The 19,352-nt window shown below is 44.3% G+C and overlaps 1 protein-coding gene across 1 annotated transcript in view; it reads right to left on the bottom strand.

Moving 5' to 3' along the window:
* Positions 1-19,352, bottom strand: part of LOC147710685 (solute carrier family 2, facilitated glucose transporter member 5-like) — a 124,078-nt gene that overhangs the window by 43,011 nt on the left and 61,715 nt on the right. The window contains exons 7-8 of the mRNA XM_086921400.1: positions 18,536-18,646; positions 1,496-1,597 (exon numbers count right to left, since the gene is read on the bottom strand). Coding sequence (XP_086777526.1) covers positions 1,496-1,597; positions 18,536-18,646 — 213 coding nt within the window. The remainder of the gene's footprint in view (positions 1-1,495; positions 1,598-18,535; positions 18,647-19,352) is intronic.

The raw sequence follows: 19,352 nt of genomic DNA, 5'->3' as shown, positions 1-19,352 counted from the left end.
CCTCAATTACTATCATACCTTTTTAGGACTAGGTACTGTGCCTACAGTGTCTTTTTGATGTTTTATTATATAAAGGGAGTTCACAGTTCGGACAGACCGTGCCTCGATCTTCCTCTCTTTCTGATTAATGACAGACATACAAATGGCCATTATGTGTGGCCTCACCCAATCACCTTCGCCCCAAATGTGTGCCACCCTGAAAAATCATTTCTATAGTTGTCACTGATTGTAATTCGAGTCTTCTGCACAGGAAAGCAATCTGGTCTGTCAGAATGGGAAAATGAGGAGCAGAATGGAACATGGCCTTTGCACCACGGACTTTCAGACCTCCAGAAAGTATGAATTTCTTACATCAGCGGGGTGGATATTTGGTGTAGCGCAAACAGTACTGAACCATAACCATGACAGGTGAAGGCAACTTCTTCCGTCTAGAGAGTGACGCAATCAAGGGAAGTTTGCGACATTGGTGTTTGGCTCCCGCGCCTCTGCGTACTTTCTGGGGTTCTTGAGGATCTCGACTAGTGCCCAGATTTAGGCAGAGAATGATTTCGGGAGTCCTGCTGACGCAACATGAATGCCCTGTAGCTAGCATGTGCCTAACCCCCAGACGAATGGTTATGAGAGTAGTCGATGCATCTACTTGAAACGCCCTTGTCTGCCCTATGGAGATGTTTGTAAAGAACAGAGCACCAGAAAACATAGCATTTCATAAAATATGTTTACTCACCTGCATGGAAGCAACAAAGTCCTAAAATGGTTTACCTTCTCAGATATCAGGCATCTCAACATCTCTGTATATACAAATATCACCTCTCTTCACAGTGTTTATGTGGATGTAAATCCCGGGCACCACTGCAAGTAAAGCCCGAGAGGCGACCTTCAGAAAGTTGTGACTGAGTGCTGATGTGCATTTATTTTGGGGCGCCCAGAAATGGGAGCAGAAAGTTCCAGATCTTGAGAGAACTCCATAAAAATGTCAAGAAGGTGTGTGAGGAAAAAAACAGGGTGTGAGTGATACCCTGTACTACAATCACCTCACTCACAAAGCAGTTACTAGAGTGCGGGAAAGATGGCGGACATGATTGGGGAAAAGGATGATGCATGGAGCAACGAATATGACCAGGATTCCACAGTGATTTGGTGTTGTGCAGAACACGCTGAGGGCACCTCACCTAACCTTCCTGTAAGGACAACTGATCAAAGTGAAGGAAGGGGGTTCAGATGAAGGGTCCTCCGTTTATATACACACGCTAATCAAATGTCACATACAGAGTAACTGCGTAGTCAACAATCAAAGCACTTAGCTTCACAAAGCCTATGAAAAGTGCTATTTAACTGCCAGTATATTACAATACAGTACAATGTCATGAAATCATAAGCAAACTTTGGAAGACACTTCCCATGCATTAACTGTGACTTCCACTGGTTTGGAGATATAGCAGCCTATTAGTGATCAAAAAGCAAACTTTCGTTAAAGAACTATCTTGACACAAACCTGCAAATTAAGGGCCACGGTCAGCACCACAGAGGACAGGATGCAGATGCCAAAGCCAGCCAGCAGTAGGATTCTTCTTCCCAGAGACTCCACGATGAAGGCCTGGAGGTGAGAGCAGATGGGCAAGTTATCACTTTGGAGATGCCTAAAGTTGTCTATCATAATCTCAAGCGCACAGTGAGCAGGAAACTAACCACCCCCATAGGAATAGACTTCTTAAGGCATATACATTCTCATTGTCTCTTTATGGGGAAGGAGCAAGCAGGTGAAATATTTACTAGCCAGCCTTGGCACTTTCATTATGCCTTGTTCATCAATCAATCAATCAATCGCTACTTGTATAGCGCAGCTTATCACCTATGGGGGTATTGGGCTGCGGGTCCCAGCCGAAGAGCAAGGTCATGAATCCTTCCTGAAGTCTGTCAACAAGGGTGATGTTCGAAGGTAGAGCATCTCAGCTGATGCATTGACCTGATGTTCGGTTAATGGAGAAGCCGCTATATCTTGGATCCCTGGCTTATTTTCCTTTATATCAGTTGTAGGGACTCCAGTTTTCCATTATATGAAATCAAGCTCTGCCCAAGATGGACACAAGATCAAAGAGACATTCACACTGAAACAATCTGTCTCAGGAAATGCACTCCAGATTTAGATGGCTCTTACAGTACGCCTCGGAAGGGCTCCTTCAAGCTCTTTGTTCAAGACATACCTAAAAAACACGCTTTAAGAATATTAAACTTCATATCTAAGTCCTTGTCCCAGGCATTAACATGCTTCGAGAAATGTACCTATTATCTCCGGAACCCTGCGCAAATTAGCATTTTTAAAGATCCAGTGACACCTCCATTTTATGTTTGTAAAGATCATGTGACACCTCCATTTTATGTTTGTGATGACCCTGTGACACCTCTGTCTTATGTCCCTAGAAAACTGTAACATAATGTTTTTCTTTCTTCTGAGCAGTGCTTAGTTTGTTAACAAAAATACCTGCACGTGCCCAAAGTTGTTCTTAGGAATCCCACATCGGCGTTACTGAGTGTCATGAAGCACAAAAACCAAGGCTGCCTAGTCTTGATTCTACCTCAAACCTTTCTTCCACCACCCATCACTCTTCATCTCACTCCTGCAGGTTCTTTTTAAACCCTGCTTTCTCCCATTGCCACATTTCTTACCTTTCTCTTGCTCTGGGTCAAAGTCTCATGATGAAAATGACGTCCTGTCTACAAACTTGAGGGCCAATGCCCACCACCTGCAACCACCGGGACAAATTGACTTGTGGTCAATTGTACCCACTGGAAAGTAACTTCATAACCCACCTTGAAGGACTTAATGTGCTCTACCAAGAACTATATAATTAAATGTTTTAACAAATGCGCTGCTTCCTGTACAACACCCTTTCGTTTCTCTGCAACATTTCCCACCATTCAGTTTAAATAACTGCTAAATTTCTTTTCCCTGTGATCTGTGTTTAAAACAGATGCTTAAGATATGAAAACTTCACCTACAGAATGGAGTACTTCTAGAGAAAATAACCCCTTGTGGTCTGTTATTGTGAATCCAGAACGCGAGAGTTGCACCCATTTGAATGTAAACGACAAAGCAATGACATTTAGGCGCTTATTTACAAGCCCTTGCTGTGCCGGTACGTCATTTTTTCCCATATTAAAAGTGACGCAATAAGCCCATTAGTATGATGTACCACTGCTATATAGACGTGCAACCCTATGAGTTACCCAGGATGCAGGTAGTTATTTCATCGAAGATATTTCAAAAGCATGGAGAGTGGTAAGAAACAAAGCGTTTTTACGCAGCTATAGAAAATAAATAAACAATACACATAATGTCTTAGTATCCTTAAATCACAACTACATTGTTTAAATGGGTTCAGATTCCGAAAATAATTCTGTGTTTGTTTGTGAAATGAGCATCATGTTGTTGTGCGGAACTTTTCACTAATTTTGCAGAACAACAAAATATATCATGCGCGTACAAATGCGGGGTGTGACTTACAAGCTGTCTAGGTTCTGACCAGTTGCCCATCCCTTTCAAAGCAAGAAAAGCCTTGTGCCTTTTGTTGCAGCCACCCATGGTGACTGGGAAGCCATTTTAAGTGAGGGAAGGTGAAGAAAAGACATAATGGCTGATAGGATACCTCAGCGAGTAAACGCTCGCTGCTGAGAATGCAGCTAATAGGGAGAGAATGTGACCAGAGCTGGCGACCACGTCACTGGGAAACCAGGTTGATAAGGTTGTTGTGCCTTTGCAAACAAAGGTACACAAACCAGCCTCTGTAGTCTGAACAAGCACACATCACTCACTAAGTATCTGATATGTTATGGCCTGAGCTGTTGTTGGCTTTAGAACCACGGGACCAGGTTTGAATCTCACCATCGTCTTAACGCCATGTGATTCTGGGCAAATCACTTAATCTCATCCGCTTTTAGATTTTTTAAATTATAAACAATAGGTTGTCACCATAGCGACAGTGCAGGTGTTCTGCCTTCAGGCAAGACCTAAAAAGTGTTATGATGTAGCCAGCACTGGCCACATTATAGGGCTTTTTAAAAAAAACTCCCAGCCATGCTGCATGACAGCCGCGCTGCTGCACAACATGGCTAAACATTGACAAAGCCAATAGCACTCATCTCTTAGGTGAGGCCTATTAGCTTTGACAGTGCTTGTTATACTGAGTGCAAAAGACCTATTGTGGAGTAAGGTGAGCTTACCTGGACTAATAGCGTGCCCACCGATTACATTTGAGTGGGTTTATTGTCATTCTAGTAGTGTAGTAGTAGTGTGGCTCACTGATTAGAGGCGGCAGACCCGAGAGCAGAGGACGGCCCGGGACCAGGGTTCGATTCCCGGCGCGGCAGGTTTCTAGACCAGGGTCAGCGGACTCGATAATTCTCTCGCCTCGGTGCCCACTCTGATCAGCGATCACACTCGGCAACTCTGGGCATTAGCTTGCCTCATCTTCACTAACGGCCCCACCAGACCGCCGGAGATGCCTGGTCTCACCCTGGAGATACCCATTAAGGGAACATCTCTCAGGGAAGCCAGGAAGGGTTTCGCAGCGGTCGAAGCGCCTTGGGACCCTACGGGTAAGTAGTGTGCTATATAAATGCCTATACATTTACATTTACATTTACATTCTCATCTGTTTGCTTCGTATGCAATGAATTTCCGCATTAGAGCTTGTCAATCTTGTGTTTGCTTCTAACCTCGAGTTTAGCCTCTTTGTCATCTCTCTCATTGTCTGACTTTTATTCCTTCCTCTGCTGACTTTTAGAAAACTATTTTGTTGCTTTAGTCCATGTTAGTCCATGTGTTTTTCCAGCAGGCTCTCTCATCGGCGTGCTTCTTTCTCTCTTGTGTGTTTCTTTCCCCCAACCATGCTCATGCTCCTCTCTCTTGACTTAGTGTTTTGGGGCCCCCGGTCTCCATGTTGCTCTCTCGCCTGTGTGCTTCTCTCCTGCAGCCCTACTCATATTTCTCTGTCCTATTCGTGTGCTTCTCCGCCCACCCTACTGTGTGTTCTCTGACGCTCAGGTGCTTCTCCCTTTACCCAGGTGTTGTTCGTTCGCGTTGGCTTGCCGCCGACATGTAGGTTCAGCTCCATCCCTCCCTCCCTCTGAGTTGTTTTAATTACCCTCTGGCCTTCCCTTCCTCCTTCCATGTTGCTTTAGGTCCTGTCCTACCAATGTGTTGCTTTTTAAAAAAAAATGTTTTAAAGAGTTTGTAGTACTTTTTTAAAACTTGCGGATCCAACTCAGATCTTTAAATAACATTTGTTTAAATGGCATCCATGTAGCTTACTAAAAGACATGGCTGCAGTGGCTTTTTATTTTTAGGTCTCGCTTAGGCAGTGCATGCGCTGTCCCTTCGAGACATCGAGTATATGCTGTATGGGCTTCAGCCACGCCCCTCACTTTTCATAACTGCGTTTGCGTGTCTTTTGCAAACCGGTGCTTTTGAGTGGTGAATCCGTCCCATTTGTTCCCCCTTTTGTGTTTTTGTTCGGCTCTTTAACATGTCTTCTTTCTCCTGTGTGCATTTATCTTTTTGTTTGTGCACTCTTTTTCTGGTTGCAGAGTGCCCATGTTTTCTGAAGGCTCAATTTTTTGTTTGTTGTTTTGGTAAAGCTTGCGTGTGACGTGTTGTAAGCTCTTGTTTTATAATATGCTATACTTGTTTAGCAAGGCTTTCCTATGTGTACAGGGTTTTTGTAATTTATGTTCTTGTGTAATCTCAATGTACTTAAATTGTTTAGTAAAGCGGTGTTGTGTTGACAGTGATTTTTTTTGTATATGTCATGTTGCTAAAGCTTGTTAGAGTGTATTTTTTTCAATGTGCTTTATTTGTTTAGGAAGGCTTTTTTTGTGTTTATGGCATTTGTGCTTTATCTATTTCTGAGGATTCTCCGTGTTGATGGTATTTTTTTTAAGCTGGTTTTGCTGTTGGGAATGATAGTGCATGTATTTAATTGAAGACGGAACACCACATAATGTGGTGCAGATCGGCTGCTGCCTATAAACAGCACACAGTGTACAGCCTCAAGGCGCTTAATACACAGTCACAAGTGCCACACAGTGCAAGGTGGGTTTTTCAAACCCTCGTCTGGGGGACTTCAAATGTAACTTGCACATCTTGCCTTCGCTTGGTTGTTTCGATAACCTGCCGGTAAAATGTCCACATAAAGCAGGAACATTCCCGGGTTGGCCAGGTCACTGTTTACCAAAACCTCTGTGCTTCGAAGTTTGTTGTGGACAAAATGTGCTCAGCCGATGGCTGTAAATCATGTTCTTATCTCGTTTTTTGTCCTGTCCCAAATCACCCTCCCTCCTGTTGAATCAGCTTGGGTGTGCACATTTGTTTAATTTATCATTAGGTAAAAAAGCAAAGATAAACTAACTTCAGTTTCCTCCATGTGTTGTCACAAACAACACTGAAATATGCATTAGAGAAAACTGTGTTTACAACTTTCCCTGTGATGTAAGCTGCAGGGGTTTATGTATCGCAACCTTTTATGTCTAAGCAGTAGGTCCTGTTCAGGTTGATAACATGGAGCGATACTCACTCCTAAGTTTTGCAGCATAGTTCCACATGTGCTGCAACTAAGCAGACACGTAGCGGGAAGAACTGCCAACTTCACATCAGCCAGGGCCCAGCCTTGCTACATGCCCCCCCCCCGTCCCCACCGGTTACTGATTAATCTCCGTAACAATCCTTATATTAACTTTGGAAAGTCAACTCCACCTCCCTCATTTATCCACAGAGATTGCATGACTCTGGCACCCTGTCTGAGGGGTGGGGGGGCGAACATTTTACAAAGTATTTAGACAAAAAAAGAATTGGCTTTTAAATAAAGGTGTTTAGACCATGGAAGTAGAACTCGCGTTATCTACTTCGGGGTGGTGAAGAGCGGAGTATATCTCCCCCACTGCTCTCCAAGCCCACACACCCATGCAAACCCTCTACTAAACGTTCAGCTGACTCTCTTTCTTTCTCTCTCTCACTCTCAAATACACAACCAGACACACGCACGGATGCAAGACCCAAAAACACATGAATGTAATCCATATCTCACTGGTATCCAGTTAAACAAATTACATTGAGTTACACGCACTCCTGTAGTCTCACCCCACACTGCCTTCAAGAGCAGCTCATACACTTGCACACACACTCACTGGTCTGAGGAGCTCCACACATTCCTGCAGTTTCAACCTGCCACCGCTGTGCACAAGTCACCTCCATTCCTTCAGTCACTCGCTCCCCACTCTGCTGTCAGAAGTTACACACACTCCTACAATCTCTCCTACAAGGGCTCTCGGGATTTAGACATCCCTGCAGTCCCTCACACACCTTGGTCTCATAAGGTACACACATTCCAGTAGTCTAGTGGTTCCCAAACTTTGTGACCCGAAACGCGAAAGTCCAAACAATAAAGATGCCTTTAAAGTCTGTATTTATCGTGTCACTTTGCACATTTTCTGCCATAGCCATTTTGAGGTTCCACATAAAGTCAATGGCTGTGGGCAGACAAAAAGTGGATCAATGCGTTTGAGAGGTTTTAGCACAAACGAGCACTGAGCAGTATTTACATGAGCACATCCTACTCAGAGCATGTGGTTCTGGTCAAGATCGCCATCTATCTGGTCGTTTGTTGGAATTTTTTCTAAAAATACTTCCACTACATGCTTGTAGTCACTTTCAGAGTTCATTAATTTATTTGTGATGTTAGTGCATAGCAATTGAACTCTTCTACTTGGACTACGCTTTCTCAGTAATGTCCCAAAGAACTGTAATTTAAACAAGCATAGGCATAGCCAATAGGTCTCGCTTTTGGGACCTTAAACGTGAATAGCCATGCAACACTTGATGTTGTTTAATGTAGGATATTGTGCTGGATAACTAAACCTTTATAATGTCCCAAAGGCGGCACCTATTGGCTATGCATTGGGGGGCCTTATAAGTGTTAAGGTAAAGCTATTGACTTTGGCAATATTTCTAAGCTGTGCTGTAGATAAGTGTGGCTGCTGTGCAGCATGCTGAGAAGTTGTAATTTAAAAGTGTAAGAAGCATGAGTGATGCTGTGGTGTTGTTGAGGGATTATGTGCCTGCCCTGAGTTATGCTGTGGTGGCGTTGATTGATTCTGTGCTGGCCCTGAGTGATGGTGTGGTGGCCCTGAGTGATGCTGGTGCCGACTGATGCTGTTGTGATGCGGATTGATGCTGTTGCGCTGCAGAGTGATGCTGGGGTAGTGCTTAGTGATGCTGTTGTGGTACTGAGTGATGCTGTTGTGTTCCTGAATGATGCTGTGGTAGTACTGAGTGATGCTGTGGTGAAGGTGAGTGATCCTGTGGTGGTCTTGAGCGATGCTGTGGTTGGTCTGAGTGATGTTGTGGTGCTGATTGATGCTCTGATGGTGCTGAGTGATTCTGTGGTGGTCCTGAGTGATGCTATGGTGGTGCTGAGTGACGCTGTGGTGGTGCTGACTGATACCGTGGTGGCGGTGAGGGATCCTGTGCTTGCCCTGAGTGGTGATGTGGTGGCGCTGAGTGATGCTCTTGTGGCCCTGAGCAATATTGTTGTGTGCTTGAGTGACGCTGTGGTGGTGCTGAGTGTTACTGTAGTTGGGCTTAGTGATGTTGTGGTCACGCTGAGTGATGTGGTGCCCCTAAGTGATGTTGTCATGGTGCTGAGTGATGCTGTGGTGGTGTTGAGTGATGCTGTGGTGGTGTTGAGTGATGTTGTGGTGGTGCTGAGTGATGCTGTGGTGGTGCATAGTGATGCTGTGGTGGTACTGAGTGATGCTGTGGTGTTTTTGAGTGATACTGTGTTGGTGTTTTTGAGTGATGCTGTGTTGGTGTTTTGAATGATACTGTGTTGGTGCTGAGTGATTATTTTGGAGAAAGAAAGTGTAAGAAAATAAAAAAAATAAAAAAAGCAAAAACACATCAGTGAACCCCCGTTTTAGCCTGAAATAAAGTTGTTTGCCTACTCAATTTTATGTTTTCTATAATGAAACGTCCCTCGTGGTACTTAAGCTCGGGAAATTCAAGGTAACCAGTGTATAGTTCAGAAATGTACTACATGTTAACTAGATAAAGTAGAACACATTTGTAATTGGTCAACACATGGTATAGCAATTCAAGAGAAACAGTGCTGCAATCCGGGGCTTTCATTAAGCAACCAATGCATTATAGAAGTAAAGTCACTTCACCTACGGCCAGAGAAAATGGGGAGCAGAGAGCTTGGCTCTGACATAACTGCATACACACTGTTCCAAGCCCATCATCTCATCACCTTCTTTTGGATGTAAACAATCCTTCCTGTGCTGCCATGCATATTCAATATATAATAAACACTCCAAATAACTCACTTTAAGTAGCGCTTCAAGAAAGATTTTGCTGTTACGGCGCACTAGGGCTTCGAACAACATTTTTCTGTTATAGGAGCAGTGAAAAACGTATTATTGTCAAGAAATTAATATGCGCCCCTATTTTCAAACAAAATTTAAAAAAAGACGGTGGGAGCAAGAATGTCGTATCCCATAGGTATTGTCAAGGGTAAAGATTTGAATTTTCGTAATGCGTCACAACATCCAAGGGCAAAGCTTATGCCATGCAGAATAACTGGTGAGTCACTCACAACCTCTGGAATTCTAAACACTGACCTACAGTTTACAAAGAGGTCTCTGCAGGCGGCACATGAACCCCATAGGCTGCTGAGTGGACGAAAATGTGCAAATGGTTTTGGACCCCCACCAGGACCCAAAAATAGGGCGTGCCCGTGTTTTAACACTATACTTAAGAGCAAACTGATTATGGCTTGATTTAACCAGAATCACACAATGGGCGATACCAATGGACATGCTTTACACATCCTAGGTAAGCTTATTATATTCCCTACTAGTTATAACAAAATGGTGTGAATCGCATTCAAGCCCACAGAAGGTTTTCACACACACAATTATCCATATGTATCCCTGTTCTGTAGTTGACCGACAATGTTCCCCGTTTTTGGTCCACACCATCTACTGTAATCAATACTGGGGCACAACGGGAGAAAGTGCAGCCCAGTTAGTTACTCGGATCACTAAAGACTTTAAAACGCTGACCTTGGCAGTTTGGTAATTTTCAAAAAAAGTTCTCCCTCGGTGGCTGACTGTGGTTAATCACACGCCATCGCGTTATCTCAACCAGAACTGTGTGCTCCCTATAAAGTGTCTATTTTGGGATAATTTATTGGGCACCAATAAAATAAAAAAACCCTTAAGTATGTGTGACCAAACCAGGAAAGTGGGGGGTGAAAAAAAACTACGCTACCTTGCAATGTAAAGGGCTATGCAACAATGAAGTAAAACGTATTAATTATAACAAGTGGTGAAAATGTACAGAGAAAGGCAAAATAAGTAAAACAACGGGATATATGTTATAAACAATAACGAAACAGTACTGGCTTAAAAAACAACTTTAAAAAAATGAGAAATCTGAAAGTCTCGATAGAAACACATAGAAATTTGTGTTTGTATTTGATAGGGAAGCCTCCCTGCAGGAGGATGCCGCTGCCCTGAGCCAGAGACTGCTAGGTCGGTCACTCCCACCCCCGGGCCAAGCACAAAGAAAAGCCGAGAGAAGAGGAAGAAGGGGAGGGTGGGAGAAAGCCCAGCACGGATAGAGGGGCTTCTAGGGCACCCCGAGACAGGCCCAGCTCAGCAACGCCACTGAAATAATTCCGTGCAGTATAAAATACAAAGTTTCTATGAATCCCTTTTAAGTTAACAGCAATGCCCCCCCCATGGGAGGAGCGTAGAGTGGCATGCCCCGGGAGGTGTTAGCGGGGAAATGGTACAGCAGGAGCTAAGGGTGACATCCCCCGGGAGGTGGTAGCAGGGAAAGGGCACTGCATGGGCTGAGTGGCGGGCTGTGGGAGGTGGTGTCGGGGGAAGGTTACCGCACGTCCCAAGAGTGGTGCAGTGGGGGAAGAGCAACAAGCGGGTAAATAGATACCGAGAGCAGGGGCACTGAAGTCAGGCGCTGCGCTTGTAGTGTTGGGAAGGGAAGCAGAAGACAAGCCCAGGAGTTGAAATAAAAAGGAAATTTAAAAAAAGCACAACGGGTCTGATTAGACAAATAGCTTCTCAACATCTCTCATCTCTCTCAAATGCAGTGATCGATGCAAGCTCCAACATGTTTTTGCAATGTATTTCATTTGGGTTGCCGCCCAGGAATGCGAGTCGCCTGCGCCCTTAGTGTTCTCCAGAGCAGCCAAGAAATTCATCAGCGCCATCAGTGTAGTTAGCCACAGCAAGTGAATGCCCTCTGTGAACAGAAGTAAAATAGAACACAGAAGTGGAATAGAACACATTTTTGTCACAAATAGGTTTGAATATTGTTAGCCACAGAGAACGGTCCGAGTAAAAACTGGAGCGCTAGTGAGAAGCGCTCTGAAGTCATAAGAAAGGCAGTTGGCGGCTGCGCGACGTGCGGCTGAGTGGTGCTAATGATCCATGAAAGACAGATGGCTGCTGTGCGGGTGCATGTGCAAGTGAACGCAAGCGCTAGGCCAGTCAGTAGCACTTTGGAAACTCACATACTACAGTCTCTCCGAGCAGCGCATGCGCTGACTCAGCGAGACCTAAAAAAGCGTGTTGTTATTACCAAAATAAGTGGTGTTTATTATGTTGAGCTCAGAAAGATGAAAGAACGTGGCTGAAAACACTGAGATTGGAGGTGGTGAACTGAGATTATCACTCAAAAAACATACTCCAAAATGGCAAATGCATAACCCAATAGATAGGTTAGGTTAGGATAGGTTATTTTCGGAAATGGCCCTTTTTGTAGGGTTATCCCCAAACTTTTTGCTTCTTCCTCCTTTATTTTTCCTGACCCATGGTTGTTGGCAATAGGACTCTGGGCACTTTAACACTGATGATCAGTGCTAAAGTGCAAATGCTCTCTGTATAAATTGTTATTGTGATTGGTTGTCCATGATTGGCATATTTGTGTTACCAGGAAGTCCATAGTAAAGTGCACTGAGTGTGCCAGGGCTTATGATCCAAATGCTACTAGTGAGTAAGCATGGGCGAATTTTGTGAATCTCGCGTTCGTGAATTTTGCGGATTTGCGAACTCGCAATCCGCAAAATCCGCGAATTCTCGCGAATTTGCGGATTTTTTTTTTGTGTTCGCGCGGGTTTCTGCCAGTTCGCGAGGGTTTTGTACAATTTCACAAACGCGAACTTACCTGTCGGGTCGCAAGTTTTGCGAACTTGTTGTTTCTACGTGTCCAGCCTGTTTGGGACACTCTTCTTCATCACTGCCACTCTCTGTCACCACTGCCACTCTCTGACTACTCATGCCACCCTCTGGCCCACCCATGCCACCCTCTGTTTCATCACAGCACCCTCTGGTTGTCCAGTGTACATTATTGTGGCAAAGCAAAGCACACCTTCCCTGCCTCAAGTGACCTGAATTAATTTGGGGCTGATTAATGTGTCACAGAATATTTTTTTAGCTGGCACCTGCTTCCTTAGTGCTTCCTGATTAGTGATCTTTTGCACTTGCTAAGTGCTTTCATTGTTGCAAAATTAGTTACAACACCTGCCCTGCCCCAACTGACAATAATGAATTAGGGGCTGATTAATGTGTCACTGGATTTGAACTTCCAGCCTGGCTCCTGCTTGTCTGCCTTAACTGTAATTCAGGACCTTTGTGTAACTATTCTGAGGGTCAGAGCAGGGTCACATAATAGTTGCAAGTAGGCAACTGAACTCTGGAGGGGCCCCTCAGGAAGCACTACAGGAAATGGCTACTAATGATGAGCTTGAACTTTTGAACCTGGTAAGTAGTTTCAGTTTTGCTAAGATCGTATTTCTGCAATTTAGCACTTATTCGCGAGGCGCGAAGTTGAACTGGGAAGCCGCGAACTCACGCGAACAGTGCGAGCAAGCCATAAAATCCGCTGCTCGCGGATTTGCGGATGTTGCGGGAAATTCGCGAATCTCGCGGATTGCGAATTTACCGAAAATCCGCAAAATCCGCGAGCGGAACGGATTTTCCGCCCATACTTACTAGTGAGCCCGCAGCACAGATTGTGCCACCCACATGAGTAGCCCTAAAATGGTGTCTCAGGCCTGCCACCGCAGTGCCTGTGTGCAGTTCCTAACTGCCATGCTAACCTGACCAGTGTCCACACTGACCAGGCCTAACCCTTCACTTTCTATCCACATTGGACATGTACTAGTGTGTGTGACATGCTCTGGTAGTGAATTACAGCCATTTTCGTTTTTCACTACTGAGAGGGCTATAGATTAAATACTTTATTTCTCTATACTGGTGTGGAGTCCATTTTTGGTGTTTTCACTGTGTTACTGTGAGTGTTGGTACAAATACTTTACACATTGCCTTTGATAAGCCTGCCTGCTCGTGCCAAGCTACCAAGGGGGTGAGCAGGGGTTATCTAAAGAGTGTATCCCCCTTGCCCTGACTAGAAGCAAGGGTCCCTAATTGGACATTTAGTACCTACCTCTGCCAACTAGAGACCCACAGATCTAACAGTTCTATATAGGTGCAATCAGTTATGCAATTTCAGTAAATTCAGTACTGGCGCCGCTGCAGAAGAACATTTCTCAAGCAAGGTCATGTTCATGATTGTGTGTCTTCTTGTTCTTGTTTTGCAGGGGCGTAGCTTTTTGGGGAGTTGTTTGGGGTGTCACACTCTCCTACAAAATGTTTTCTGTAGTAAATAGTTGGGTACAAGTGCTTTCAGTCAGGTAATGTGAAGTGCCTGCTGGATTTCACTTGGGATTTTTACATGCTCACACTGACAAAAACATACTCACTCTCTCTTGTCTTTGTATTGAAGACCTTAAAAAAATGTTTATTAGTTTGAAGAATATTGCGTTTTAAGTGCACCTAACAATTAGCACTCCTCCCTTTCCACTGCCCCTTATGCCCCACTCATGTCCACCTCCTCATATAGTATGTTTTAACAAGATGTCGCAGCGTGATTGTGGGAAAATCTAAAGTTACCCTCCCCAATCATCCTAACCAAGATGCGCCCCTGCTTGCTTGTCTTTCTGTCTCCCCTGTGCCCTCCAATCCTGGGGCAGAGAGCGGGCTCAATCCTGCAGGATTACTTAAGAGCATTTTGCGTAATTGCCTCCTCAGGGAATGGCTGTAATCAACACTCCTGTTCCAACAATAGCTGTACACAGAGACACCCTGCTGTGCTTTTTAAGATGCAAGCTGTGTTAGGATAGTGTGTTGCTGAACTGCAGTGCCTGTGCCACCCAGCAGGGTGCGTGCCACCCCAAAGGGCGGTTGACACCTCAGCATCGCAAAGAAGAATTAGTCATATTGTTGTCTGTTGCAATTGTTATTCACTTGAGTCAACAACATTTACACACACGGGCCCTTGTTGTGCATTGCCTTTCTGTGCAGCGCAGTTCTAAACTACTATTGTTGTGTGTATTAAGTGCTACAGAAGTTAACGTAATGTAGCAAAACTACATACATTTGCACCCGGGGTCACAAACCCAATGCTTGGAAAACGCAGGGCAGTGCAGTAAATGCTGCAGCTGATATCACCACGCAATAGAGCACATGCATCGTCTCTGGAAGAAGCCAAAGGTAAACGTATTACGTTATGTTATAGTGATTTACACAGCGCAAAGCTACTCCCATGAGTGTCCCGGCGCTAAAAGACACACGGCACCTACCGATGAGACCTATGCAGATTGATGGAAAAGCCAAGTCTTTTTTGCAGCTGCATGCCTGCTTTATTCATGAGGGCTTGAATTGACTTGATTTACCCTATTGAAAGTGATCTTTAAGCAATTTCAGCCCCCACCCAAATACTGGGGAGGGGTCATCTTCTTAACCCAGGCTCAGCCAGGCAGCACAGTATAAACAGCAGTATCTTAGCACAGACTAGGAGGGAAAGTTACCAAATCACTTCACCGAACGTATTTCAACAGAGCGTTTTTTTTGTTTACATTCATCCATCCCCACCACTACTAACTCAACCATTAAGTTGCCCATTTCCGTTCTAGTATACTCTTCAAGGCCTTCCCCTAGCCAGATCCAGATACAGCTTCCCGGTTCTCCGCTCTCTATGCTACTTATTTTTCACCATTGCCCCCATCTGGTGTACCCTCCCTGGCACCTCCCTTGTTTTGCTTAACAAAAAACCCACTATAATGCAAGCAAAGGTGGCCGGGTCGTGGCACTTTTATTTCATTGCTATTTTTGTTCAACAGTCATGCTCTCCACCAGCACACTCCACTCCATGCCACATAATTCCAATCAGCATAATTCCACTCAATGTCACACAGTTCCACCACACAATTCAACTCCACAGACATCCAATCCACATCACAAAAGTCAACATCATATCAAAAAAAGCAACAGCACACAACATAATTAAACTTCACTACATACCACTCCACAGCATACAATACCATTCCACATAATTACACTCCAGGACATACAGCCCCCTCCATATAATTCCAATCCCACATAATTATTATCCACATAATTACACTACACACATCCACTCTACACCACAAAATTCCACAACTGACAATTGAAATCTAACCCACATAATTCCACTCCACACCACATGCATTTCCATAGTTGGCATAGCATCAGAATGTTACAGTCCTTGTTTCTTTTGCCTAGCCTCGCAGTACCATCCTCACTACCTTCCACCCATTGCTGCGTCTCCTGCAGCTCTTAAATAAAATATTTAAATATGCCTCAGTACCCTGCCAACACAGGCAGCAAAGCTCAAGAAGCAGGAGCGATATCTCAGAATAGCATATGGATATCAAATAGAGGCAGTACGTGCTGTGACATGTAACAAAAATGTGTCAAATTGGCTATCACTTTCCCAAGGGATATGTATATTAAGACACATGTACACACACCCGCTTTATGTTACAATTTGCAGCATTTGTTATCCATCCATCAATTCTTCCACCCATCCATCCACCCACCCTCTGTCCTTCCAACACCTACTTCCGCACATCCGTACATTCATTGTCCTTCCAACACATTCCTCCGTTCGTCTGTCCATCCACACCCCCACTATCCTTCAAACACCCAACTCCCCCCATTGGTCCACCCACGCACTGTCCTTCAAAAAATCATCTACATCAGTCCATCTTTTACTCACTCACTGTCTTTCCAACACCCACCTCCATCTGACCATCTATTTCCCATACAGGTGTATAATATGCAAATATAGATATATGCCTAATGGGTAATAAAAATAGATAACATGCATACACTATATTTGCTAAATAATAAATACACATATCAACAATTTAACTAAACACACTCATACAGAAGCAGGCACACACACACACTTGCAGACCCCAATTGTGTTCAGTGCATTCTATAGTCAGCACTACAACCTTTTCAGACATTGACATCCGCATATTCTGATGTTGCTGCATGCTGAAGTCGACATATCTTGACAAAGCCATATCTTAACATCAGCATATTTTGACGTCAGCCTATCTTGACATTGGCATACCTTAATATTGGAGGGCCCGATTCACAGAATGAATTTAAGACTCAATCCTAAACTTACTACTGTTTTGGTATTTACAGATTGCACTTACTACTTTTGGTATTCACAGAATGAACTTACTACTTTTGGCATTCACAGAATGCACTTACTACTTTTGGTATTCACAGAATGAACTTACTACTTTTGGCATTCACAGAATGCACTTACTACTTTTGGTATTCACAGAATGAATTTACTCATTTTGGTATTCACAGAAGTTAGGACTCCTAACTTTAGGACTCCTAAATGCCTTCTTTTACTACTACTAAATTGAGAAAAATCCTAATTTTCAGACTTTCGGTATTCACAGTCCTAACTTCTGTGAATACCGAAATGAGTAAGTTCATTCTGTGAATACCAAAAGTAGTAAGTGCATTCTGTGAATGCCAAAAGTAGTAAGTTCATTCTGTGAATACCAAAAGTAGTAAGTGCAATCTGTGAATGCCAAAACAGTAGTAAGTTTAGGATTGAGCCTTAAGTTCATTCTGTGAATCGGGCCCGGAGTCTCTTCATGTCTCCATATCTTCACATCAGTATATATCAGGGTCTACACATCCTAATATCTATTCTGTACAGCTCTCACCCCTATATATCCACCATGCCACATAATTATACAACACAAATCCACTCCACACCACACAATTCCCCAAAAAGCAATTCCACAACAAGTAATTCCACTACACCCCACATACATCCACTCCACCCGAAACCAAAATACATGGGTAAAAGACATTGTCATTTAAAAGGGCAATAGCTCTAACTCTCACAAATGCGAGACCTATTGGCATGGCCAATACTTGTTTTCTTTAGCCATGCTGCAAAGCATCAGCGATGCTTTCCAGCGCGGGCAAAAAGTACCCAAAAGACAAGACCTATAGGTTTTGCAACTGCTTGTTTTAATAGTATTTGTTAGTTGTCTACTGCTCAGTCACTCAGGGCACTTGTTATATAGACATCACAAACCCGTTAGGTAACTATAATACAATGTTGTGCGCTCTTGTGTGTGGTTTCCTTATGCAAGGTTTTCTGAGTGTTTCTGTGGGGTTTGTTGGTCTGTGACTGGGCTATTGATTTGACACAAGTTAACAACTATATGCTTTTGCGCCATGCTGTGTACACAAGGGTGTTAGGGTTGTTGTATGTAGCACCGTGATATTCAAAGTATGATATTCAAAGTATGGCCCTCTTGACGTTTAAATGCAGCCCCCTGGTGAACAGTAGCTCGAGCTGCTGTTTACTTGCTAAACACTAATATTCAGAATAAAAATAAAATAAACAGACAAGCATTTGTTTGCAGGTTAATTGAAGTAGCTACTGTACTGTCCTTCACCACTCAGCTTTAGTTAGCCTGCCAATAAATGCTTTCCAGTTTATTTCCCATTTTATAGACCTCCTTACACAATCCCTGACCTACCTAGGACCCCCTACCGCCACAATGCGGCCCTCAGTCACACAACAGACCTTACTTCGCGCGCATCCTGCAATCTCGCACATTGCAACATCCAATCATGTCGATTAGAAGGCCCCCACTTCACTTACCTCCTGTCTCACTCCTTTGTCACCCCTCCCTGAACTGGATTCGTCACAAATCAATGTTTCTATGTTTGAACTGGGTATTTACTGTTATTTTTTGCGTTCACTGCATTATGACACTTGATGTAAAGCGCTCTGATACCCTCGGGTCTTGCAAGCGCTCTATAAAACTCTCGAATAAAATAAATAAATAAATACTTTGTGGCCCCTGGGCAAAGGTTTAAGAGTACCCACGGTCTATTATGTTCTGTTTGAGAAAGGCCTTTTAGAGTTGCAACTGAAATCTTATGTTAGTGCGTATTTTTGGATGGGAAGTGCTGTTGAGTGGATACTCAGCCACACAGACCCCAGCGGGAGCACCCACAGGCAGGCACTTCTGCACATGCTCTAGGAGTGGCTGGAGCACCATGCGATTGAGGCACTTACCGCAGCAATGGTCATACCCACGTTGACAGAGCCGGTCCCGACAGTCACATACTGAATGTTGTTCTCTTCGACACCTGCTTTCCGGTAGATATTGTCTGCATAGTAGTAAATCTGGAAGCAAACAGAGGTGCAGTGTGTCTACAGGTGGGGAATTTGGGGTTCAAAAGGTACCTCAGCAAGTAATCTGAGGCAAACAATCTGCAAGAAAAAACAAGCCGCATCTGTCAACCTCACACTCCTTCGTCACCGGTGTAAGACGGCCCAGGCACATCCACCTCTGTCTCTACGACTCACTCCTAGGATCTAAGAACCAGTGGAGCCCCCGCCACGTCTAGCACTCTCTTCTCTTACACTTGCTGGGTACACTTCTCAGAACAATGACAATTGCAGGTACACCAGTCCAGGTACATCAGTCCACTCTGGCTCTGTCTTCCAGGGCCGGACTGGGAACAGCAACCAGCCCTCACAGATTGCTGCTCGACCGGCCTTATGAGCGGGGTGAGGGGCGGTGCTAGCAAGACGTATTATTCCCGCTTTTGCTACAGGGGGGCGATATTGCAGCACTGCTGCAAAACTGTCCCCCAGTGACAAAACCGGCCCCCACCCCTCCGGCCCACCGGGTAAAATGCCCGGTGCCTGCTACGACCAGTCCGGCCCTGCCGTCTTCTCGGTGCAATGACACTCGCAGGGTACACTACTCAGTACAATGACACTTGCCTGGTACACCTCTTCACTTCTGGCACTGTCTTCATAGTATAATGGCACTTGCCGGGTACACTTCTCAGAACAATGGGACCCGCTTTGTATAATTCCTAGT

The sequence above is a fragment of the Lissotriton vulgaris genome, chromosome 5 (genome assembly GCF_964263255.1).
Source record: "Lissotriton vulgaris chromosome 5, aLisVul1.2, whole genome shotgun sequence".
NCBI lineage: Eukaryota > Metazoa > Chordata > Amphibia > Caudata > Salamandridae > Lissotriton > Lissotriton vulgaris.
This window is presented reverse-complemented; position numbering and strand designations above follow the sequence as displayed.